Source organism: Barbus barbus, assembly GCF_936440315.1.
Source record: "Barbus barbus genome assembly, chromosome: 31".
NCBI lineage: Eukaryota > Metazoa > Chordata > Actinopteri > Cypriniformes > Cyprinidae > Barbus > Barbus barbus.
In genome coordinates, this window is record NC_136759.1 from 20,508,911 (window position 1) to 20,536,621 (window position 27,711).

Sequence of the window (27,711 nt, forward strand, 5' to 3'; positions counted from 1 at the left end):
ACACTTACAGACACTTCATGTATACTCTGAAAAAAAAGAACATTAAAAACATGTATGTACAGCTTCCCTTTGTACCAACACCTGTCATATTCCCTTGTCATAACTATGCACCTCAGTAGATTTCTCTGGATTGTAAAGAATTAACTAATAAACTAATGAATATATCACTATGCGAAATAAAGGTTTGCAAAAAAGCATTACTAGTTGTGTTTGTTTGCTGGTTGTGGAGTCATTGACCAAACTTGCTGTTTACCACTCTTCACTTTAATAATAATAATAATAATAATGCATTTGACATGACAAGCACAAATCTGTACAGTATTTACAAAAAAATATCCTTTACTTTCCCAAGTAGGGTGAATTCAGATAAAGCAGGCGACTTTTTTGACACTGAGATGACTGTCAACAAAGCCCCAATTACTTGAATCCACCCTGAGTAAAAAAAAAACAACATTCATAAGTTAAAAGACATTGACAAGAAAAACAGGTTGAATGACATATCTTAGCTTTGTGTGCAGCTTAAATATGTTTTCTGAACAAATATCAAAGGCCAGATGAGTCTGAATGTGACTCATTTCGAATTTAATACTAACCCACAAAGGGAAATTTGTGATGTTCACGTATACAAACAGCAGAGGTGTCGCCCTTCTTTTGAGCGCTTAATCCCAGTCTGTACAAAAACAGTTGGCCTCTGTAACTGATGTCATAAATTGTCATACATATTTATGTACGATTTGTTAAGCGTTTCAAAGGCACCATGGTTTTTGGCAGAGTAAATGAGCACTGGCTTTATATATAAGTCATAAAACCTCACAACAGTATAGACAAAGGAGAAAAACAGCACCCTCTTGTGGCTATTGTCTCAGTGTGCATTTGACGTCACTTTGATTTAAAGGTACAGCTCATCTTTTTTTTATTATTTTTATTTATTCATCCTCAAAGGAAGAAATGTAGCATAACGTTCAAGCTGCTCTTCTCCATACAATAAACGCAAATGGCATGATATCAACTTTAAATTGTAGTGTGTTCCAGACACAAAGTTATCATGACTTCAAAAGTCTTGGCTTATATTTTTGTCAATTTTGGAACTTGACTGACCCTGCAACTCTTCAAAATAAAGGTTCTTAAATATAGTTCCAAGACAGAACCTTTAACGTCCATGGAATCTTTCCATTGAAAAAAAAAAACAGGTTCTTCAGTGGGAAAAATAACAATATAATGGAATAAATAAAAATACTGTTTAGATTATTAAATTGTTCTTCATACGAAGAAGAAAAAAAAAGCTCCTTTTAAGAACTGTTCCCTGAAAGGTTCTTTAGGGAACCAAAAATATTTTTTCTAATGGTATAACTGTGATAAAACGGCCATTTGGAACCTTTTTTTCCTAAGAATTCTGCAGCTTGAACATTCTACAAAACATCTTTTGTTTTTCACAAAAGTAAGAAAGTCTTACTGACTCGGAGCAATAAGGGTGAGTAAATGATGACAGAATTGCCATTTTATTTGGGCTAACTGTTCCTTTAAGATTGCATTGTTGTCCCAAAAAAAGTGGTAGATCCACAAAAGATAACATATGTGTTCTCATTATATACATACATGATATATTTGAGTGTGCAAAATCTTTCTCATGGCACCTTTAAGACCCTGAGCAGAACTCCCACAGCGTTTCCTCCACAAATCTGTGTGAATCAATATATCTTCAGTAGAATATCTTCCTTCTGAGGACCGAAGATCTCTGTGCATCTGTGCTGTGGGTTTTACTGTTTTTTTTTTCTCCATCCCAGACTCACTGGTACTCCTGAAGACAACAAACAACCATGAGTATTCCACACTTCTACTTTTAGTAGGTGCACTGTTAATAAAAGAAAAATGCCCCAAGTGCCCAAACTTAAAAGTTTAAGGCAACCGGCTTCAGCTGATTTTTGAGGTTGCTCAACTTCTTGTCTTAAGTTTAAACAACAAAAAGTTGAGAAATTTCCTAAAAAATATAAGTTGAGAAAACTCAAAAATCTGCTGAAGCTGGTTGCCTTAAACTTTTAAGTTTGCCCAACCTTATTTTTTTTATTATTTACAGTGTGTACACGGACACACACTCTGTGTCTGAATATGCCTATTTCCATACTAAACGTTACATGATAATAGAAATAAATTAATTCATAGTATTAAAAAAAACAGTACCAGAGAGGATTCGTGAATTTATCTCACAATTCTGAATTCTGACTCTCAATTCAGAGAAAAAAAGATAGAAACTCAATATTGCAAGATATAAACTTAGAATTGTGAGATAAACCCCGAATTATTACCTTTTCCTTGCAATTCCGAGTTAATACCTCAAAATTCTGTTCCACCACACAATGATAAATTAAAAAGGTAATTGCCACTTTTTATTTCACAATTCTGACTTTATCACATTTGCGAGTTTATATCTCACGTTACTGACTTTTTTCTCATAAGCGTGGTATTCTGAGTTCACATCAGTTCACTTTTTTCCTCGCGATTCTGACAATTGTAAGAAAAAAATGGTCAGAATTGCGATCATTTATTTGTTTACGAAATATAGAATTGCTCGGAATTGCAAGAAAAAAAGTGAGAATTCTGAGATTATAGCTCGCAGTTGTGATTTTTTTCAGAAAATTTAAAGTTTATATCTTGCAATTTTGAGTTTATATCTTGCAATTCTGAAACAAGCTTCCATAAATATTCAAACTATATTTATTCGAACATCCTTTTTTTTTAGCTGTCGTAAAATAGGTTTTGAGCAAGCATGCAATTTCAGAGTTTTTCCAGAACAATATGCTCATACCTGCATGACTGAATGGACCCAGTCGAGCATCTGGTCCATATTAGTGTAAACACCAGGACGATCTTGTCTGGCACAACCCAAACCCCAGCTCACAACACCCACCAACATCCAGCGGCCGTATGAATACACCAAAGGACCGCCGCTATCACCCTTAGAGAGAGAAAAAATACAAATGTTATTCTAATCACATGGCAATCGTTTTAACTAATGGTGCACAGAAAAGAATAAGACTTACCTGGCACGCATCCACTCCTCCTGTCAGATAACCTGCGCAGATCATCCTGGGAGTGACAGAAGCGCCGTACACTGTGGGACTTGAGCACTGGGCTGGGTCTATAAGAGGGATCTGAGCCTTCTGTAACTTTGGAGACAAAGCTCCTGCAGGAAAACACCCAGATAAAGTTAAAGTTTGTGGTATTAGAGGTATTTGATGGAAACTGAGTCTAATAATATAAGACTTATATTAGAGAGGAAAAAAGCAAGGAACCTTTTTCTGTCACATGGCCCCAGCCGGTCACAACTAAACTATCTCCTCCTTTGAGGCCAAGATCTTGAGGTGGCAGACATACTGGCCTACGGGATTCTGAATGTGATATTAAAAAATAGTATATTAGTATATAAAATGACAGACATTAGTACCATTTTGCATGATCAAAAGATAACATAAAACATTGACCTTGAAGAATTGAAGGGATGTACCGATGGTAAAATTATAGGGAAACATTTGATAATATACTATATAATATAATATACTGTATAAAATGTATAAATTGATATCAAATTATTATTGTTATGAACATATTGCTCTGTTTTCTTAAGAAACTAAATGTATTTTACCAGAAATACTGTGAACTCAAATTTATTGATATTGATTAACTATTTAGCACACTCCAAAAAGTTTTTATGTACATTGCTGTTTATGAATTAAATTATTAGAATGATTGTTGTTGTTGTTGTTGTTATTGTTATAATCATCATCATGCTGTAGTAACTGACATAATAATAATAATGTCAATTACTACAGCATTATAATAATAATAATAAATAAATAAAGTCCGCTCTTATGCACAGTACAAGTACATCATAAGCACATACAAAAAGACTGATGAGAATGCATTTTTATGGCATGCTGTTGTGTCGAGTTTAAAAGTAAGTCAAACTTTCTGGGTTTTGACTCTGATCATATTTAGTCATCTTGAGTTTTTGGAGTCCAACAGTGTGTGTGTGTGTATCTGTGTGTGTGTGTGTGTGCACTGATGTACCTCCCACAGTGATGGGGTACTGGAGTCGTATCATGGCAATGTCGTAGTCGTTGCGTCCTGAGATGTAATCTTTGTGGAGGATGATCTTGTCCACAGAAGAAGCTCCAGCAGTGCCCAGGTATGTGTTTCCAGAGACTGCCTTCCATCGGATCACAGCCTTCTTACCCTCTCTGAAGAAGAGAAGAGCAATGTGACCTTCTAAAAAACTTTACTCATCTAAGAAACACCCTGTATTAGTTCTATTTACAAAACTTAAATTTATGCGTCAAGTGAGACGCAAACAATTCAGTACTGAGTTGTTCTTTTTTTGCACAATGAATAATGAATGACGTACAGCACAGTTTTCAATCCGGCAGAACTTGTTAGGGCTATGAATGATTTTAAGAAACGAATTGAGTTTATTAACAAATCTTTGAAGTTAATGATAAAAACATGTTGACTTCCATAACTCATGCTTTCCAAATGTAACAGCTACTTGTGACTGTAAATATACATTTTGAAAGATTATAATTGTATAATAAAATAATTAATTTATATAAACATATATATTTAAATAAATTATAACTAGTTTAGTCCTTAATTTGTTTTTATTTGTTGTATTTACTATTATATTATATTATATTATATTATATTATATTATATTATATTATATTATATTATATTATATATACCCTCATACAATGTAAAGCGCTAAAATAAAAATAGAAATAGTACTATATAAATGTTAAATTATTTTTAAAGTTAATATTAATATTAATAATAATAATTATTATTATTATTAAGTTTTTATTAAATAAACCTGTTTATTTAATAATATTAAACAGCTAAACAAACAATATCTAATATATTAGATATTGTTTGTTTAGCTGTTTAATTATAGATATATTCATACATTTATTATTGTTGTCATTTTTATAATTATTATTATTATTGTTGTTGTTGCTGTTGTTTAGATAGATAGATAGATAGATAGATAGATAGATAGATAGATAGATAGATAGATAGATAGATAGATAGATAGATAGATAGATAGATAGATAGATAGATAGATAGATAGATAGATAGATAGATAGATAGATAGATAGATGGTCTATCTAGGACTTGACTTGGACTTGACAAGGTTAATAAGGTTAATTAGGTAATAAAATAGTTGTAATAATAATAATACATTTATTAATAATAATAAAGTATTCATATTTTGAATTAAATCACTTTGATAAAAAATCTATACATTCCTGCACCGCAGATTGAATGAAATGCCTCTGTGATCTACAGGGTTAAAGAGATGCATTTGCTTTGTAAGAGTATTTTACACACGCACCCGCTGAAGCAGTGGGCCGCAGTCACAATCCAGTGCGGAGACACCAGTGACCCTCCACAGGTGTGCTGACCGATGTTCTGCAGGCTGACCTGCCACGGCCAGTTCTCAATGACAGCATCCTGTCCTCCTACAATCCGGTCCTGGTTTCTGGACAACCCACACTCTGCTGCAAAATAAAACAGCCGATAATAAATCAAAACAGAACTCACACTCACAAAATGTGCCTGTCATCATAAGAAATTAATATATGATAGTAAAGTTGTATGTTCCAATAAAATTTAACAATACAAATATGTAATAAATATATCAATATATGTCGTTCCTAACAAGGGATAGTTTAACCAAATATGAAGCTACATGTCCGCAGTTCTCATCTTGTTCTCTTTCTTTTTAAACATGTTTTAGCATGTTAAATAGCCCGGGCCAAATAACTGAACACACCTCTAATGTCGTATTGCTAGTTTTGTGCTGTTTGCTTCATTATTGATAAAGCCATAATTGGCTGTTGAATTTGAATTCCATATTTACCTGAGCATGTTAACGTGACGACTGTTCCCTGGCTGCATAATTTGCTGAGAAAGAGAGAAAAAACATGAGAGAATGTGAGAATGCTTACAACCAAAAATATTAATGGCTACAGCAGCCCCCCAAAATATGAGGAAACTTAATTCATACTTAACATTTGACTTAAAAATGCCAAATACATTATCTAAATTGATGCTTCTTTTTCTGAAATGTTTAGCTTCAAAAGTGCTCAGCCACTGCATGTACATATGTACGGTGTATAAATCTACTCACAGATCTGATACGGTCGACTGGAAAGTCTGGGGTTTAGATGAGCCCACCATACAGAAAGACATCTTCAGATTAGTTGGTAAAATACCCACTTGAACTATGCTGAAAGTGGGTTTACTAAAAACAGAAAAAGTATGAGACAATGACATTGAGATCAAATGATGGGCTGTATTCTTACATGTATTTAGCAGTCTAAAATGTTTACAGGTTTTAATCAAAGACAGATATTAGTTAACTAAAACTAAAACCTCAAAACTTTTGTTTCTTGAAATATACAACTCATGAAATAAAATATGAAAAAAGCTGATTTTCTTTCAGTCAGCTGCTTGAAACTAGCTATAAACTATAAACTATATTATAATAACTAAAACTAAAACTGAATAAATTATATATGTATCATTTATTATTTTTATTAATTTAGATTTCATTTTATTTAGTTTTATTTCAGTATTTCATTTTTTCATTTTTTTATGTATTCATATTCACATTGTCAAAAAACAAAACTAATATGAATGGTTAAAACACACAACACAATTACTAAAACTAAAAATGAAAACAGAAAATATAGAACTAAAAACTAATATATATATATATATATATATATATATATATATATATATATATATTAATAAAGCCATTGGCATCTCAAACAATAGAATTATTCTAATTTAATTTTCTAAATCAAATAGTGTTGCAAACTTCGGGTATTGATGTATTCTTGTTGAAACAGGAAGTTGTCGTGTGAAATGACACTGTGTTTTGTGGGCCAAAACTCACGCTGAGTAGCCCAGCTGTTGGCACGCAGTCTCAGCATGTTGTTGAGTGAAACTGTCTGCACATACACTTTTCCATTTATTCTCATCAGGCCTGAATATCTGCAGCACATTGCGTGTTGTCATCAGCCGTACTGTGGAGACAGACACAGAGAAAACGTTTTAAAATTCATATATATATATATATATATATATATATATATATATTTATATAGTCTTTTAACATAATATTGACATTCAGGAAATCAGACAGAAAGAAGGTTAGGTTGGGGGATTTGTCTTGTTTATCTTGAAACCAGACACACAGGTTCTAGCAGTGCTTGATGTTGATGAGCAGGTAGGTGTGTGTGTGTGTGTGTGTGTGTCTGTCTGTCTTACGGGGGAAGGTAGAGTTGGCTCCAAACTTTGTGGCACAGGATGACTCATCTTCGGCTCCGCTGCAGTCCTCCTTCCCATCACAGGCCTTCTCCAGCGGAATAAACTTCACTGACTTTGAGCAAAAATAATACTTGCTCTCGAGCAACTGCTTGACTGTTTCATGAAGAGGAAGAAAGAGTAAAAACAGCACTTGTTATTAAAAAAGCAAACAGCAATGAGGTTAAATGAATCAGTCTGTTTATGTTTCTTGAGTCACAACGGTCAAAGGAGTGACTAAATAACTGTCGCTGATGAGAAGATCAGACTTGTCAATTTGTGACTAATTTTTATTGCGAAAAGTGAAGGTGTGAACAGTTATAAACAGGAAAGAGTAGGTCAATTTCCCTCACAGTAAAAACAAACACTGAAGAGGACTGCATCTTAGTTGAACTGTATTCTCAGGACATGATTTTTAATTTAATTTAATTTAATTTAATTTAATTTAATTTAATTTAATTTAATTTAATTTAATTTAATTTTATTTTATTTTATTTTATTTTATTTTATTTTATTTTATTTTATTTTATTTTATGTAAAAATTTTAAATGTTATAAATGTTATAAAATAGATTCATTATAACTTCACGTTGAAAATCTTATACATTTATAGCAGTCATATTTACAGCAAATAATGTAATGATGCATGCGCTGTATTGTAAGTTTATTCAGTAATGTAGAAATTCATACAAGGTATTAATTCAAATGTTCAGTATTTAAAAAAAAAATTATATATATATATATATATATATATATATATATATATATATATATATATATATATATATTTGTACAATGCATTATTTACTTTGGATTGTATATATTTACATGTTAAAAGGTATAAATTATACAGTATATTTAATTGCCGTTTTCAAATGTTTCGGTGTTATTAATTCATACAATTGTTGCTATATATATTACAGTTTTCACATTTAAAATATTAGACTTTTATACAATATATTAATTGCAGTTTTCATGCTTTAAAGTTTAAACATTTATACAATGCATTAATTGGAGTTATGTTTTCAATGCTATGTACATGATGTTTAAGTGTATCATTCAATATGTCTGCATGCTGTTACATATATATTTTTTTTCCTTTCAAACGTGTTTTACTGTTTAAACTGTGATATATAGGCTGCTTAATGACAGATTTCAGTGTGACAACTTGCCCCATACAGTCTAATAAGACTACATGCTTGTTCATTTAATTGAATCATTGGAACTGTCCGATAACTTTAAAGTAGCCAAGTCTTTAGATTGCTTTTTTTAATTTGAGACATAATCCTGCCCTGAGAAATACTCACTGGAGCAAGACAACTAGCCTCAGCCTCCATCATTTTCTTATCATGTGTGCTCAAATGAAATCCAGACGGGGTTAAAATGACCTAGAACTTACTGAAGAAAGCAGCCACAGCCACAATGGCCAGTACGACCACCACCGACAGGACTGTAACAATGATCTTTTTCCTGTTTGGCCTTTTCACCGCCTGAGTCTTTGGAGCCGTCATGGGTTTTCTGTGCTTTCCGGGCCGAGCCGCTGGAGGAGAATATGAAAATCAGTGGAAATCAGAGCAGTGTTGTGTCTTTCTCGTAATACACCCACTTAAATCATGAGTATTGCAACGGGGGGTATTTACTCTACTGATAAATCAGGTGATACATTAGATCAGCTACCCTAAACACTGTACCTTGTTGCTGTGGTGGGTTTAAGGGTCTGGTGTTCTCTTCAGGAACCTGAACTGTAGTCTGGGAACGAGAATGAGGAAGACAAAAGAGGAAAAAGAAAGTGAGAGGCTATTTCGTTATTTCTTTCACACACACAATCCCCTAAAGCTTTATGACTCAGCTGCAGTTTTCTGTATCGCTTTCAATGTGTCACAAGGGATTTTTCTTCCAAGTTTTTTCTTGAAATCTCACACACTTCCTTGCAAACCATCCTACTCAGCTTAAACATGTAGGCCGCTGTTTACCTGCAGCAAGAAATAAACAGTAGCTGCATTTATTACACTCTGAGTTTCAGCAGCAGACCGCAGGAAGTTAATGAGATGATAGATGGCGATATTATGTGCATATATTATAGAGGTTAAATAAACTAGAATTGTCTCATTTGTGAATGTGAGGTGAAACTTTAACATCAACCTACTAGTCAAAACAGTGACTAACACTTAGTATCAGTTTAACGGATTATTCCAGACAGCTCTATCACTCAAAACACCCCATCAAATAACAAACATGCATCTTGTCTTGACAAGAACATGAGACTCTCCAGATTAACACATATTTTATTATTGTCGGAGAAGACAATAATAGACCTGAATGAAAAAAAGCCTTATTTGAAAAAGGAAAAAAGTGTGACTTACAGTAATATTCATGTGCTGTATTGTAAGTTTATTCAGTAAAAGCTGCCATTTAAATTCATTAATGGAAATAACTTTTAATATGTCGTTACTACTGTATTGATTTATTGATGCTATGCACAATAGCATAGATTTCTGTTGAGATTTACTGCATGCATCAAGACAAAAATAAAATAAAGTTTATGGGGAATTTGAGAAGATATAATATCGTACACAAATGTTGATATTTAAAGGGATAGTTCAGCCAAATTGCAAATTCTTCAACCTCATATCGTTCCAAACACGCAAGACTTTTGTTCACCTTTGGAACACAAATTAAGATATTTTTCATGAAATCCGAGAGCTTTCTGACCTTAATTTTATGAAGCTACGGGAATACAAAAATAATGATTTATTTTCTTCCCTGTCAGTCGGAAGAAAATAAATTCTTGAATAAAGTTGTTGGAATTATATGAGGGTGAGTAATTAAAATACAGAATTTTCATTTTTGGGTGAACTATCCCTCTAATATTTAAGACAATTTTACTAAACATTTGCGATAAGTGGACAATATAAAATTTGCCAAACAAAATATAAACTGGATAGACAGATCCAATTTATTTGCAAGTACCCAGAATTGTACAACGTTACAGTCAAAGAACAAATGAGTCAGATTTTCTTTTTCATCATTATGGAATGTGCAATTTCAGCGCATTTAGCAACCAAGATGTTGCCAGGATTTTATATATATATATATATATATATATATATATATATATATATATATATATATATATATATATATATTCCTTTGTTAAATTTTGTTTAGAGAGAAATAATAGAAATGTCTTTTTCGAAAACGGTATTTTAATGGTAATTTGGAAATAATGGCACAGTGTAACAGAAATTGATCCAAACACAAATGATCCAAATTCCAGTTTAGTTTAATAGCAGCCTATAACTTATGGAACTTATTCCCATCTAATGAGCCTCTAAACACAGCCATTAGGAGTCACAAACTGATTAGCCACACTTCAGTTTCACTAATAAACCCTATGAATTGAGGTCAAGAATGGGGTGTGACAGCTTCTGAATTTGCGGTTGTTTGTATGTGTGCATATAACAAGTTAGAGCGACATGATTGACTTCTCACACGATGGAGTTGTACTGACACAAAGCATTCACAATGCAGCATACATTGTGTTTTCAATATAGACTTACTTTTGGGGTGTGTTCTTCTTTCTGCTTAATTTATCAACTACAATGAGATGACGCACCTTAAACATACATTTGTCTTCTAATATCAAAAGAGATTTGATAATGGCTTTTCCCAAAAGGCAATTCCTCAGGACACTCCTTTGTTTCATAGATTTGTTTCATTGTTTCATATATATATATATTACCATATTGCACTGCAATGTTGAATAATATTGCAAATAGTTTAATCATGATGATTGCTGCTCCCTTTGGAGCCAGTTGAATTTTTTGTACACTGAGTGTTCATGCCTGGTTGACAACTCATAGTTCACTGCAGATGACAACACAAAAACAGTATTTAAATCCACCCTATATTGATTATAAAATTATTTTATTAACATACTTCAACACATTAAACATCAACCATAGGTCAAAGATCACAGCCAAAGGGAGCAGCAATCATCATAATTAAACTATTTGCAATATTATTCAACATTGCAGTACAATATGGTAATCTTCATAGTAATTTGTTGTAGAAAATGACCTATCGTCTGCAATGGTTTAAGCATTGTACTGTAAGAAATTATGGTGAAATTATATATTGGTGAGAGTGCAAATAAAATTCAAACTGAAAGGTTGATATTGGAATTTGAATCCCCCTTTCAACAAATACCGAAACCATTGAAAGCTCTTTGAGAGACAGAGACTGAAAGTGCAACATCATGTAAATGGGTCATTATCACAAAATGAGATCTGGGCAGAGAGAAACCAGGATGCAAACAATAAGGATAGTAAAAGTATTCAAACGTTCACTGATAAATGTTAACAACAAAATATCTAAACCAAGACAAAACAGGAGAAAAGGGAAGTATAAGCTTGCAAAACAGGATCATGCCTGTTTTAGACGAGTGATAGTTGATTAGAATCTATGAAATTACAACAATTAATTGCACAAAAGCACAATGCCAGGCAAGAAAATGATGGACAGCTTAAATGTTTTGTCCTTTAACATTGTCCGCCCCTTCCAGAATATCAGGATATATACTCATACTGTTTTTTACAGCTCGGTCTGGTACTATTGCTTTGTGAAAGAGATCTAGTCATACTCCAGCAACTATTGACTCCATGCTATGCCAAGTGTTGTTACTGTATATTCAAGTAAAAAAACAATCAACTTCACGTCCCCTGAGGAGACCAGAGGAACATTATACCTGACAGACCCAAAAGAGATTTCTCAGTTGAGAAAGTATCAAAGTCAACTCATGCCAATGCAGATTAGTTACACATGCCAACCCAACCGCTTCTTTCACACTGTAGCCAATCATTTGTTGAATGAATGAATGAATGATGCATTTATATAGCGCTTTATTGTGTATTGCTATACACCCAAAGCGCTTTACAATCATGTGGGGGGGGTCTCTCCTCAACCACCACCAGTGTGCAGCATCCACTTGTTATTAAAGTTTTTGCAGTTAAAACTTCAGGCATTCTAATCTCACTTGCACCTTGCAATAGGAACCAGGCCTGTTCAAATGACTGAAATGTAAAGCAGGTACTTTTGAACCAACATGAATATTTCATGTGTATTCACCATATACTCTAAACAAAGCATAAAACAAATCAACACAGTTTACAATAGCCTATCACATCCACAAGTTAAAGCTGTATGGCTGTGATTACTCCTGCACTATATATTCATTTGTAAGTCACTATGGATAAAAGCATCTGCAAAATGACTAAATAAATGACTAAATAAATATATTAAGGATTTGTTTTATTGCTAGATGCATCCAAACGTCCTTTACCAAATCAAAACCATCCCACCAGAACTAAAAACAATGACTTGTGCTGTTTCTAATAAGTTTTTTTTTTTTTTTTTAAGGCACACTTTCTAACCATTAATGACTTTTGCTTCAGTAAACTCCTAATTTGCTGCAGATTAATAATTAGTAAGGTAGTTGCTAAGGTGTTGAATCTAAATTATGGTCATGCAGAATAAAGCATTGATATGTGCTTTATAAGTACTAATAAACAGCCAAATTGCTAGTAATATGCATGCCAGTTAATAGTCGTCCATAAAATAAAGTGTTACTATAAGAAGTTAATATTGTGTAACTTACATTTTAGAGGCAACCAGACACTTTGTTACTGCTCATCCACCAATGAAAATAGTTCCAAACGCAGCCAAACCAAACACCAACACACACTAGAAGTGTCTCGTCTATGTTTTGGAATAAATACTGTATGTTGAGTAGATTATTCAATGATTCATTCATAGTCACGTTCCATAGTGATTCATTTTTTAATTAATTACTTAAGTGAATGATTCAATGACTCAATTTTAAAACGTTGTTCCGTTCCTTGAATTAATCGATTGAATGAATAACAAAAACAGTCACTTGCCACTTACTGGCCTAACAATGTAACCTGCAGAAAGTCACCAAAAAAATCCCCATTACTAACACACAGACTGGTTGTACTGCATACTATATAAGAGGGCTGTCCAAACTCGTTCCTGGAGGGCCAGTGTCCTGCAGAGTTTAGCTCCAACTTGCCTCAACACACCTATATGGAAGCTTCTAGTATGCTTAGTAAGAGCTTGATTAGCTGCTTCAGATGTGTTTAATTAGGGTTGGAGCTAAACTCTGCGGGACACCGGCCCTCCAGAACCGAGTTTGGACAGCCCTGCTATATAGTATCCTGCTAAAACAGTATGTTAACAAAGTTCAAATTCATAAAACATAAGTGAAAAGTCCTACTATTTCTGGTGAGTGCATATCTGATAGACACTTGATTATCCCATGAGGCCACAGGAGAGAAGTAATGAAAATGCAGCTAGTCATTTACGTTATCACATGATAATGACAACATGACGGATGTAGCAAGGAACGCAACTGTTTTATAAACATATAGGCTATATTTGAATGAACTATTGACATTTTAATAGCTACTCCTTATAATAATAATTTATCTGCTGTCCATATGATTGTAAATCAAATGAGTTTGGCATGGCATAAAGATTGGTGCAAGATTATAGCAAATGTACAATAATCGCACAGTTCTCGACAGATCCAACCATGACATCCAAAAGTTAATTCTCTTCTCAAAATCACACAACAACACAGTCTACACTTGTCAACCTAGTATTCAGCAAAGTAAATATCCTGCTTATCTTTGTTCTACATTAGTTTGTTCTTTGAGTAGGACGAGTCAGTTCACACTCACCCTCATGGCTTTATCACTGCTGTTGACGTGTTCCTGCAATCTGCCGGCCGTACAGAACACAGTAGGCTGACCAGTGGAGACCACAGAAGCCACTTCTATGCCAAAAGAAGACACCTCTTACTGCAACCTTCCTTTTCTTAATGCACAATTTTTTTCCTTTTCTGTAACTTCTTCCTCGTCTTGTCTTTCACTTTACAATTACTGTTACCTGATCTGCCCTAATGCTGTTTCAAACTCTCTACGCTGCAAAATTTCCACCTATCCAGCCTCTGTCTTGTGCAGATTTATTTAGAGTTTCCCTGCTCCCGATCAAAACCCTCACCTATGTAAGAGGATACCGCCCATCTCACCTAGATACGTTGCTCCTCCCGCTGCATTCACTTCCTCATTGAGACGGGGCCAAACCTTATACTTGGTTGAGCAGGATTACAAGTTAATCTGGGTTCAGGGATTCTGTCTGCACAGTTTTTAAAGCTTTTCTTATACAGGAAATGACCCTCATTTTCCCGGATCTTCTTTCAAACAGATTTTGGTGGCTATGACGAGTAGTTTATCATTGTAATTATGCTGTATTTTAAATATTTTAATGAGGACAGCTCATGAAATAAGTTATTAATGTAGATCAGGAATCTCCCGGTTTGTCATATTATCATTCATGTTGCTGTATCATTGCTCCTGTAAGAATATGTAATAACTCAGTGACCTCCTTCTTTAAAAAGAATATTTTAAATGTTTAAATGTTTTCATGTCAGTGTTATGCTTTTTATGACGGTGAACCTGGTTTCACATTTGATTTGATTTGAGTAACTTCATATAAATTTGCTCACTTCATTTTACCTATCAGTATACAGTTTATGACTGTGAAATAATTTTTGCATTTGTGACCAGGGACCACAAAATCAGTCATAAGGGTCTTCTTTTATTAAAAATTAAGATTTATACATCATCTGAAAGCTGAAAAATTAAGCTTTACGGTTTGTTAGGATAGGACAATATTAGGCCGAGAAAATTTGAAAATCTGGAATCTGAGCAAATCAAATCAAAAAATCTAAATGTTGAGCAAATCGCCTTTAAAGTTGCCCAAATGAAATCCTTAGCAACACATATTACTCATTCTACTTTATTAAAATTAAGTTTTGATATATTTACGATAGAAAATTGACAAAATACATTCATGGAACATACCCGAATATTGTATATTCATACAATATACCAGTGCGACTGGTTTTGTGGTCCAGGGTCACATTTCATTAAATCCGAATCAGTTTGGTTTGGTTTACAATAAGAAAATCAATATCTCTAAGAGTAAAATGTATGACTGTAAAACCATATTCACATTTGACTTGATTCGGTTCACATTTCATTTCCTTTGATTAGATTGAATTTGGTTCAGTTCAATTCACAAAACTTCATTACTGAAAATGCTACCTGTAAGAGTAAAGTTTATGACTGTGAAACCATTTGCACATTTTCAGTTTGATTCAGTTTGATTTGATTCAATTCAGTTTGGTTTGTTTGGGGTTTATTTGACTTTACCTTACTCCTGAAGTGAAAAAAGTACCTGTCAGCGGTACTGTGAAGTCATATTCTGATATATTTGATTCGATTAAATTAAATTGGACTCATTTTACTTCACTTTAGATCAATTTCATAAATGCTACCTGACAGAACTGTGAATCCTGATTCACACTTAATTCGGTTCAATTGATTATGTTTTCATTTGATTTGATTCAGTTAGATTAATTTCACTTGCATGCGATTCACAGATGAATTTCTTCACAGATGAATGATAATGCAATCCTGTCAGGTCTGGTGTAAGCTGCCTAAAACTAGTACATTGAGTCTTAAACTACTTCCTTCTAGGAGTAAAGTTACTCAACATGACTAAAAAAAATTCCCTTACATTCACATTTTACATCATAATGCCAGAAACGCAATATTCATGCCATGAATTAAACTTCAGAGAAGTAAATAGAAACAATCTCACCTCATTTTCTAAACTCAAATCATTAAATGTTGCTATAGTTCAAACTGGTAAACAAACAATAAACCATTTATATAATCAATAAGTGAACCAAAGCAATGATCAATTGACCCTGGAGCTTATCACTTTTATTTATTTCTTTAGAGAGAGAGAGGACTCTAAACTTGTAGAGGAAATATTCTCTGTGAATGTTCTCAGTGGGGAAATTATCATGTTTCTGCTAGGGTCAGGTCAGTGTGACCTCTTGATGAATATGACCCATGATACTGGTTGGCATCTCAGTCTTGCATTAGAACACTTTGTGTAATGAATTCCAATGACAAGGCCTTTATTTAACATACTGACTAGCCATGACCAGAGCTGTTTACCTCGCTAAACATGTTGTTGAGGTTGTCATCGTTACAAAGCAAGTTGCTCAGCCACTGTTATGATGTAGAGATACTAAAGTGCCATGTGACTCAATGACTCACTTTGTTTTTGTATTTCAAATTACTTAAACTGAGCTAGAAAGTGAAAAACAACGCCGGTGAGAACACAAATAAGAATGTTGCTAGGCTGCTATACATATATAAACATACACACACATACATATAGGAATTAAAACAGAGCACTATTTATAAAGCCAATGCCATACAGCAGTGCTGGTTAAAAGCTAAAACACTGAGTGAAAAAAAAAAAAACTGTGTTCTATATAGTGTAATATTTAGCAGATCAAGCTGACTGAAAGGAATAAATTAGTATCCTGATATTTAACATACAGAAAATGTGCTGAAACTACAGTACTTAACATGACTGGAATAGTGTACAATATCAATTTAAAAATAAGAAAATGTCCATAGATGTGTTTCATGGTTACAGTAAAACCAAATTTAAATAGGTTGTGAATCTCTTCTTGTTTTACATAAATAATTGCACAGAAGAATATCGGAGTTTTGGAATAAGTGTTTTAGATAAACACCAGACAGGTTATAAGGCACTTCATACATTGCCATGTATTGAAACAGCATATCTATTGATGTATTGAACAGTATTCTATTGAGAGGAATGGAAAAAAAATGGTTTACATATTTAATCAAAAATAAACAAAATAAAATTAATTTAAATTAAATTACTAAGTTAAGGATGGACCCTGAAAATCTGGTAATCAATTATTTCTTGATTGTTTTTTGCAAAATTCTATTTTTAAACTTCTTGTTACGCCCATGTAAAGCGAAACACTCTACTCACATCCTGCATGATACAAATACACACTGACTAAAAGTTTACAGTAAATGTAATTTAGTTAACTTTAATTATGATGCTGCTATTAATCACAACCCATATAACAATTACAAGTCTATTTCCCTTAAACATCTTGCAACTTAATCATATCAGCTGTCTTACTGTACATATGTTTTTTTGGAAAAGTTTATGTCTTGCATACTGCAACCTCAGTTAACATTTAATATAAATTAATAATAAAAAAAAGTACAATAGAAAAACTAAGCAATACCTTACTGTTTTAAAATAAAATCCTGATATGTACTCCAAAATGATCTGATGTTGATGAAGACTGGCAAGATGAGTTAGATCCTATCTTCCACTGTTTTGCGTTCGTCCTCTGTGTTCATGGTAATGAGTCTTCACGAGACAAACCAGTTTCAAAACAAACATACATTTCAGAATCAAGCCTCTTTATAACTGACCCTTGCCTCTGTCTTTCCCTTTTCCCACCAACTTCATTGTGCATATATCTTTGTTATCTTTTGGTATATGTTATTCTGCAGAACGAGATAGAAGGAAGTGCTCTTATTTTTCTTGTAGTGATATCTCAACTCATATCCTGAAATCTCATATGGAGGAAAATGGGCTCAGATTACCACGTTACCAGAATATTACACATAATTAGTGTGGAAGGAAGTATTTTTTTATAGATGTATTGAATCATTACAGCAAAACTAAAGTAACTTAGAATATGAATCTCTACTTCACTTGCATAAATAATTACACAGGACACATCTGAGTGTTAAAGTAAACGTATCAATCAAAAAGGTTATAAGGCACTTTATAAATTGTCATAAATAACCAGCTATTATACAGCATATGCATTAAAAATTACATAATAATATTATGTAAAAGTTGCATGCGTTTCATGTCAGTCCAGAGTCTCATTATCATAATTAAGTATGAAGCAATGAAGATAATGAAGTACAATATATTACCCTAACTTCCTAGCCAAAAACAGAGATCAAAAAGGTTTACAATAAACAATAATGGCGTCAAACTCTTTACTTTCCCAAACCCTCAAGATTTACAATGATATGCAAACTATTTACAAGCTCAAGCAAACAGTGTTAAAAGGGAAATCCAAATCAGTGTCAGTAACAGCCAATAGGGTCAAAATACCAAACAGTTTCCTACTTACAATCTGCAATTATTTTCAGAGAACAAACAATGATTACTCTTAACAGTCAAAATTCATCTAATCATGCGCACGCTCACACAGTCACCAAAACCAACAATTCTCTCCTCACAACAATGCAAAGAGCCCTCTCAAAGGAAGTGACATCAGGGCTTTTAAGGTGTGCCTGGAATCGAATGCACCAATCAAGATGAGCCAGTCATTAGCCTGCAGGAGCAAATCAGCACCATACCTCTACACAAACACTTTCAAAACAAAAGAGAGAAAGAAACGAGAGCATACAAACCAAAGGGTTGTAACTACAGTATATATATATATATATATACAGTGCCCTCCAAAAGTATTGGAACAGTAAAGACAAAATTGCTCTGTTGGCTGTGGAGTCAAGACATTTACAAATATGATTAAAAGATGAATATGAGACAAAACTACAGAATGTCACATTTTATTATTGAGTGATTCAACACATACATGTTTTACCAACTAAGAAGCTCAGCACTTTTAGAGTTTCATCCCTCTATCTGATGTGAGCATAAGTATTGGAACAGTTGCCTCACAGGTCTTTCTAAGTGATCAGCTGTGTCCTGTTGCATTAATTCTTCAGATATTAAAAACAGGGAATGTGTCGTATCAGTTATATCCATTACTTCTGTATTCTGAATCTTGCATTCGATGATGACACAAACCAGGATGAAGACGAGGGAGCTGACTTTGAGAGAAAAGCAAGCAATTTGGATGCTAAAAGAAAAGAGGAAGTCAATTAGAGCTCTAGCAAAAACAAAGGGCATGGAGAAATCAAGAGTTTGGAAACCACCAGCAACCAACAACTTCCTGATCGGCTGAGAAAACAACAGTAGTTGATGACAGACAAATCATAAAAGCTGTGAAAATGAATCCTGAAAGACATGTCTGTAAAATCACCAACAACTTCCAGAAAGCTGGGGTGATGCTCTGACAATCTACTGTCCTCAGGAGACTTTGACACAGAATTACAGATGCTACACAGCTAGATGCAAACCTCTGACCAGCACCAAAAATAGAAAGGCAAGATTAGAGTTTGCAAAAAAGCATAAATGTGAGCCGGAAGAGTTTTGGAACTGTGTTTATGGACCGATGAGACAAAGATGAACCTTTATCTAAGTGATGGAAAGCAAAAATGTGGAGAAAAAAAGGGAACTGCAAATGATCCCAAGCATACAGCCTCCTCTGTAAAGTATGGTGGAGGTGGTGTCATGGCATGGGCATGCATGGCTGCCTCTGGAACAAGCCCTCTCAACTTTACTGATGACTTAATGTATGATGACAGTAGCAGAATGAATTTGGAGGGGTACAAAACCATCTTGCCTACCAATATTCAAGAAAATTCCACCAGATTCATTGGGAAGTGCTTCATATTGCATCAGGACAATGAGCCAAAATACCCTGCCAGTCCAGTCAAGGAATTTATAAGGGCAAAGAAATGGAAAGTATTAGATTGCCCAAGTCAATCTCCAGATTTAAATCCGACTGAACATGAATTTCACCAGTTGGAGAGGAAAGTAAAGGTAGAAACTCCCCAAAACAAGCAACAATTGGAATTGGCTGCATTAAAGTCTGGGAAAAGTATTTCAAATAGGGTTGCCACTAACAACTATTTTTATTTTGATTAATCTATCAACAACTTTTTCGATTAATCTAAACGATTAATTTCCTGCAAAAAAAATCAACAATTTTACTTAAAAATATTTTATTAAACAAAATGAAATTCAAATTTCTATGAAATCCTTTTTTAAAGCAAAAGTGAAGTGCAACATAGAGTGCAAGAAGCAAGTGTCCATCTCAGAGTCCAAATCACTTAAATCAAAGTTCAGTATTATAGTGCAAGAATGACAACATATCCACGTGTTCTAGTCTACTAATAATAAAATTATAATCAAAAAACACTTTTTTTTTTAAAGGAGTATTTACCAGAAATATTATTTACCAGAATTTATTTAGGTGAAAAATGTAAATGTGCAGTATTTCTGAAAATAAATCCTTTTTTTTTTTTTTTTTTTTTTTTTTTTACATAAAATCAATTCATTGCAGATGCTTTTTATTATTAGAATTTAATGGAACAATTAAAATGGAATCCAGAAAATAATGGAAAACAGAATTTGGTAAAGATAAAAATGAAAAACTCAATGAATTAGACAGGCTTTTTGATAAAAAAAAATAAATAAATTAATTTGGAAATAAAACGGATTTCATGGGATTTAAGTCAACAATAGATTTTAAAATGACTTAAAGTGCATATATAATAGAAATGATGCAATAATAATTAGTTCAAATAAAGTATCAAAAGCAATAAATCATATGGTTTTATTGAACAAAACTGTTAAAATATGAAAATAATATTGTAAACAATGAGACGGGGGTAGCTGCAGCCTGGAGCAATGGGTGTGCTGAAATGAGGCGTTCCGAAAGGTGAATCAGTACAACAAAATCTAGCCTTAACCCTACCCCCACACCCTGACAGACAGCTTTGTCGGCCAATCATTAAGACCTTTCTCCACGCCCCTACCTTTTGGCACGCCCTAACCTTTCGCCACGCCCATTGCTCAAGCCTGCAGTTATCCCTACTTGTAAACAAATGTAGATTATGCATTACAACAAGGGCCTGCAGAGGGCGCCGACGGCCTGATTATTATTTTTACACATTACTGTTTAATATCAAGCACCAATTAATTTAAATGTACACTTAATCTTTAATATTTGGCCATTTCTTTAGGACATAAATGCTACAGCCGCTGTAATTACATGAATATGTGGACATCAAGTGTAAACTCAGACTGAGGGTTTGAGCTTTTATTTTGAAATCGCGATGTATTCTCCAGGGTTTGTGTGGATTTATAAATGATTTACCTTACAAATCTGATGAAATGGCGCGCGTTGCGTTCCCAGATGAACGTTATAATAAACCCAAACTCGACAACAACATGCAGAGATGAGTTTGAGACGCTCCACATATGATAACAGTTTCTGTGGAGCTGCTGGGAGACGCACGAACTTAATCTATATGTAAATAATTAAAGAGCATATACTGTGTGAACTGCATCGCATATAATTATTTAATTAAATCATAGCGTTTGTGAATTCACAATTATGCTTAATTATTATTTTTAAATGGGTTTAATATATCATGCAGCCTAGGAAAATAGTCTAAAAATGTGTTTTATGGATTCCAGTCCGTGAAATGCGCCACTTCCGGTATTTTGCCGGTTAGTCGACGCGAACAAAATCGACTAGTCGACTAAAATCGAGGAATCGCGGCAGGCCTAATTACAAAGGATGAGACCAAGAGTCTGGTGATGTCTATGGGTCACAGACTCACTGCTGTGATTGTGATAAAGGGATCTGCAACTAAATAATAGCTTTTAATCTTTTATATCTGCCTTATGTTCAGCTGTTCCAATACTTATGCTCGAGTGGGATGAACTCTAAAAGTGCTGTTCTTTTTATTTGGTAAAACATGTGTGTTGAAACGGCTAAAAATAAAATGTGACATTCTGTAGTTTTGTCTCATCTTCAGAATCAGAATCAGAATGAGCTTTATTGGCCAAGTATGTTTACACATACAAGGAATTTGTTGTAGTGACAGAAGCTCCACAGTGCAACAGAAAGACAGTAACAGGACAGGACACAGTAATAAAAACAAAATAACAAGAAATAGCCATTATACTCAAGTTTAAAGTGAATTACTTAATTCATTTATTTATAATTAACATTGTGTGTTCATTGTTAAATTTATATTATATTATATTATATTATATTATATTATATTATATTATATTATATTACAACCCCAATTTCGGAAATGTTGGGACGTTTTTAAAATTTGAATAAAATGAAACTAAAAGACTTTCAAATCATATGAGCCAATATTTTATTTACAACAGAACATAGAGAACATAACAAATGTTTAAACTGATAAATGTTACACTTTTATCCACTAAATTAGCTAATTTCAAATTTGATGCCTGCTACTGGGCTCAAAAAAAGTTGCAGGGGGGCAACAAAGGGCTGCAAAAGCAAGACATTTTGAAAAGATTCAGCTGGGAGAACATCTAGCAACTAAGTAAGTCAAAGTAAGTCTGTAACATGATTAGCTATAAAAGGAATGTCTTAGAGAGGCAGAGTCTCTCAGAAGTAAAGATGGGCAGAGGCTCTCCAATCTGTGAAAGAATGTGTAAAAAGATTGTGGAATACTTTAAAAACAATGTTCCTCAACGTCAAATTGCAAAGGCTTTGCAAATCTCATCATCTACAGTGCACAACATCTTCAAAAGATTCAGAGAAACTGGAGAAATCTCTGTGCAAGGGACAAGGCCGAAGACCTTTGTTGGATGCCCGTGGTCTGCAGTATAATTAAATGAAAAATACGTCAAAGATGACCACGAACTCTTCAGCAGCTGGAAATCTATATCAGGCAAGAATGGGACCAAATTCCAACACCAAAACTCCAGAAACTCATAACCTTAATGCCCATACGTCTTCGAACTGTTTTGAAAAGGAGATACACCATGGTAAACATGCCCCCGTCCTAACTATTTTGAGACCTGTAGCAGGCATCACATTTGAAATAAGATCATTTTGTGCATAAAATTGTAAAAACTTCTCAGTTTAAACATTTGTTATGTTCTCTATGTTTTGTTGTGAATAATATATTGGCTCATATGATCTGAAGTTCTTTTAGTTTTCATTTTATTCAAATTGAACATTTCTGGAATTCGGGTTGTATATTATATTAATTATATTATATTATATACAAAAAGATCAGATCATTCAATCAAACATACTGCATTTCATATATGTTTTTGTGGATATTTCAAATGTAATTTTATTTATATTTAGCTTTTGCACTGTACATGTACAACGGCCTCCTACCAAAGCACAGTTTTGAAAGCTCTCATTTTAGTCAATAACCACAAATGTTATTTTAGGATATTACGGGCCTATAGCCCAGCGAGAGGCATGTGACAGGTTGTGGTTGATGCTTTGATATCCGTGTTCAAAACATTCTGAGAACTCTGCAGTGAGTGCTGTGTTTATCTGCCTTTCTGCTCTTCTTATGAACCTTGCAGCTGCTCGTGTGCAGGGCAGAAGCTCTGTTTTCGCCAGCTTTACACAGTTTTGAAATAAACAGAAACAGGTGCAAAAGGGGAAATCCCTACATGGGAACAACCATTTTCTTTTAAACGAAGAGCTAATATTCTTTGATCCTCCAACTCATATTACATTTGGCCTACTAAACTCTGTTACTCATGTACAGTACAAACATACTGTATCTAGATAAAATATACATGCATTTGCTACAGGTCCTGTTGTATCGGTCAATATGCTGAGGGCAAAGGGAAGAGTGGTTTGATATTTCAATGAGACCATTTCTCATCACCCAAAAATTAAAATTGTATCATTAATTACTCATGTCGTTCCAAACCCGCAAGACCTTCATTCATCTTCGAAACACAAATTAATTTATTCTTAATGAAATCCGAGAGCTCTCTGACCCTCCATAGACAGAAAGGCTCATAAAGGTAGTAAGGACATTGTTAAAATAGCCCATGTGACATCAGTGGTTCAGCCGTAATTTTATGAAGCTACAAGAATAGTTTTTTGTGCGCAAAGAATTTGTGTTTCGAAGGTGAATGAAGATTTTATGGGTTTGGAACAATATGAGGGTGAGTAATTAATTTTTAGGTGAACTATGCCTTTAAGGTGTCAGAAAATGCAATATCTGTCAGATGTGGGGTGGTGATGGCGCAGTGGATAAGACACATGCCTTTGGTGTGAGAGACCCGGGTTCGAATCCACTGTGAGACACCAATGTGTCCCTGAGCAAGACACTTAACCCCTAGTTGCTCCAGAGGCGTGTGACCTCTGACATATATAGCAATTGTAAGTCGCTTTGGATAAAAGCGTCAGCTAAATGAATAAATGTAGATAAAGGAGACAAATGCCATCAATTACCATTACTACAAATGCTTTGAGGCTGATTAAGACAACTTTATTTGTCACTGCCACATTATCCAAATATGAAAAGTGTTTTTTTTCTTCCTTCTATGAAACACAGCTTTAAATAATATGATCATTGGTTCGTGCAATTACAACAAATGGACATTGGAGATTTCAGACTTTAAAATGTTATTTACTTATTCCCCTCCACTGATCATTAGGTCACTGGGCTATAATTTAAGATGTAGCTCATTAAGCTTTGTGAATGAATCATTCAGACTGGTTTCATGAACTGAATCAACGATTAATTGAAAATGAATCAGACATCGCTACATGACTTATGAAGGTGCTACAGAGAGCTAATTTTAGCTTCACAAAAAATTACTGAACTGCTTCAGTATACAAAGACTCTTTTTCAGTAGATTGTCGTTTAAAGCTTGACATACATTGTCATAATACTGAAGAAAGTGACCAAGATATATACCATATATACCAATACCAGTTTGAAGCAACAAGAAGGTGAGTAAATGATGACATAATTTTCTGACATAATTTTCTTTCAAGCCCCCCCACCACCACCCACACACACAAAAAAAATGTATGCATGTATATTTCTAGAAAGTCATCACAAATCTCTCTCTGTTTTTTTTTTTTTTTTGGTCAATGCTCGTTCCCAAGTAGGATTTCACTTTTATATGAATGAATAAATTAATAAATTACTTAAATATAAACAAAGAAGACAAATGCTTAAGATAAATTACCCTACAAGGACAAAAATAAATTAGTCTCTGGAACTTCTGACATATTCAGCTGGTTTCACTTACAAATAATGCAAATACTACTCTCATCTGAAGCCAAAAAAATCCGGAACATGCAATTACAATTCTAGAAAATATAGATACAGTGATTAAACTAATATGTGTTCCAGAACTAAATAACTAACTAGCAAAGAATACTCACATGGAGCTTTGGGGTTGAACATGGTGGTGGTGGGGTGGGGGGCATGAGTGTTTATGTCTTTCTCTTTCACAAGGATGAACTTTATCTCTCTAGTTTTGTATTTCCTTCCTTATGTTTCCCGTTCTGTCTTATACAAACCCCTGATGAATTAAAGGGTATTTTCTTGCATTCTGAGAGAGGAAGTCCATGAAGGGCCTGTGGTTAAATGCATCTGTTGGTTAATGCCCACCAACCAAGTTTAGCCGTCTCACGTCACAGAAGTCAGTTCATTTTCAGCACATAGAGACTCTTTAACCTAGATATTACATTATAGAGACTGTGTCTGTTCCCCGAACTAGAAAATATAGAAAACGTCCAAACCAAATTAAAAGTAACAATTTAATTGACGTTCAACAAATAAACAATGTTTACAATACAGAGAAACAATTGATAAAGCTTGGCTTACTGAATATCAGGTCCCTTTCTACAAATGCACTTTTTGTAAATGATTTGATCAATGATAATAATCTAGATTTGCTCTGTTTGACAGAAACATGGCTAAAGCCAGATGAATACATTACTTTAACCTGTTAACTGTCGGTTCCACTTTTTGAGTATAGGCCTGAAAATGACATTTCCAACTTAAATTGTTATACATTTTGAATGGTTTGGAGAAGATACTTAAGGTTGGTCTCTTTTTATAGAAGACATTTAGCAGAATATTGTAGAGGTGAAAAAAGTTATAAAAATTATATTACAAAAAAGTTATGGAAGTTTAAGTTTATGAAAATATAAAATGTAAAAATTTTAATATTTATATTTTATGTAAAATATATATTTTACATAACACGTTTTACTCTAAAACTGCTAGAAAATCAAAACCAAAAATCTGAAGAAGTTGTGTTCCAAATTTGAGATTGATATCTCAAAAAATGAGCTTTCAGTGAAATTTAGTTTGGGCGTAGTACCAAGCTTTTCCAGTAGATGACCATCAAACCCCATTAGTAACCATATAAGGGCGGCTCTATTTCCATATATGGTTTGAGTGATCTGAAACATGTTTTTTTCCATTATTTTCTCAATATGTATGATGTAGACATCACATTCAAAAGTATTAAGGGTGGTATGGCAGTATTTGATTTCAATTCATCCTCTAAAAAACACATAAAACACATGCAACAAGAACCCTGGACGTACTATATAGTTCACGCTGCATCAAAAATTTCGAACCTATTGTTTTTTCTTTATATTCGAAACACTTTTAGATCTTTTTTTTCCTCAAAGAATAGAATGTTATCTTTTGAACACTTGACATGAACATGAATGGCTGATTTTTCATGATTTTATATATGTATCACTATTTCAAAGTAAAGGTTAGTTCTCGCTCTCTGAGTCTGATGAGTACTCTTCTTACAAATGAATAAATTACGGTTGCTCTGTAAAATATTTAAAAAATCAGTCACCAAATATGAAAACTAGAGTCTTTAAGCTTTCAAACGATATATAGTTTGTCAAGATTGCTTTAGGTTCAGACTAAGATATTACTGTTTAAAACATGTAATGGCAAGTGGGCCCACCGGTGGGCCCGAGACAGGTTAAATGAGTCCACCCCCCAAGATTACTGCTATAAAAATGAGCCACGTCCAAAAGGTAAAGGGGGAGGTGTTGCTACAATTTATAACAAAATGCTCAGTATTTCTCGGAGGGCAGGCTTTAAGTATAACTCGTTTGAAGTTATGGTGCTGCGTATAACATTATCTAGAGAAACACGTGTTAGTGATAAATCCCCTGTGATGTTTGTACTGGCTACTGTATACAGGCCACCAGGGCACCACACAGACTTTATTAAAGAATTAGCTGATTTTCTATCTGAGTTAGTACTGGCTGCAGATAAACTCTTAATTGTTGGATTTTAATATCCATGTCGATAATGAAAAAGATGCATTAGGATCAGCATTCATAGACATTCTGAACTGTGTTGGGGTTAGACAACACGTTTCCGGACCTAATCATTGTCGAAATCATACTCTAGATTTAATACTGTCACGTGGAATTGATGTTAGTGGTGTTGAAATTCTGCAGCAAAGGGAGGAAAACAAACGCCGAGGGAGGAAAACAAAACTAGAGGTATTTCGTTTAGCCTGGTGTGAAAATACCCTTTCCTACAGAAAGCATTAAAAACTGCTAGATCTGATTACTTTTCGTCTCTTCTAGAAGAAAACAAAGGTAACCCCCGGTATTTATTCAATACAGTTACTAAATTAACGAAAAATAAAGCATCAACAG

The 27,711-nt window shown here is 33.8% G+C and overlaps 1 protein-coding gene across 3 annotated transcripts; it reads right to left on the bottom strand.

The window, feature by feature from the left end:
• Positions 1–244: 244 nt before the first annotated feature.
• LOC306851870 (transmembrane protease serine 4-like) lies at positions 245–18,602 on the bottom strand. Of its 3 annotated transcripts, XM_079388356.1 has the most exons (14): positions 18,517–18,602; positions 17,610–17,732; positions 9,059–9,116; positions 8,767–8,907; positions 7,333–7,485; positions 6,959–7,088; positions 6,185–6,298; positions 5,915–5,958; positions 5,387–5,552; positions 4,066–4,235; positions 3,291–3,386; positions 3,039–3,181; positions 2,804–2,953; positions 252–1,798 (listed from the first exon to the last, which is right to left on the bottom strand). In XM_079388356.1, exons 4-14 carry the CDS (start codon positions 8,876–8,878, stop codon positions 1,787–1,789), a joined length of 1,290 nt encoding a protein of 429 aa, XP_079244482.1. In that variant the 5' UTR covers positions 8,879–8,907; positions 9,059–9,116; positions 17,610–17,732; positions 18,517–18,602; the 3' UTR covers positions 252–1,786. The 3 variants fall into 3 exon arrangements, with proteins under 3 accessions (XP_079244480.1, XP_079244482.1, XP_079244481.1); XM_079388354.1 differs by lacking the exons at positions 17,610–17,732; positions 18,517–18,602 and adding an exon at positions 14,129–14,456 and having other exon boundaries at positions 245–1,798; XM_079388355.1 differs by lacking the exon at positions 18,517–18,602 and having other exon boundaries at positions 17,605–17,924.
• Positions 18,603–27,711: the final 9,109 nt, after the last annotated feature.

What these genes read in the sequence shown, in the direction of transcription:
- LOC306851870 (XM_079388354.1), bottom strand. An exon ending in CAGTCGACCGTATCAGATCT is followed by an intron (nt 5,959 to 6,184) that starts GTGAGTAGATTT and finishes TCTCTTTCTCAG; the next exon opens with CAAATTATGCAGCCAGGGAA. An exon ending in GCGGCCCACTGCTTCAGCGG is followed by an intron (nt 4,236 to 5,386) that starts GTGCGTGTGTAA and finishes TCTCTTCTTCAG; the next exon opens with AGAGGGTAAGAAGGCTGTGA.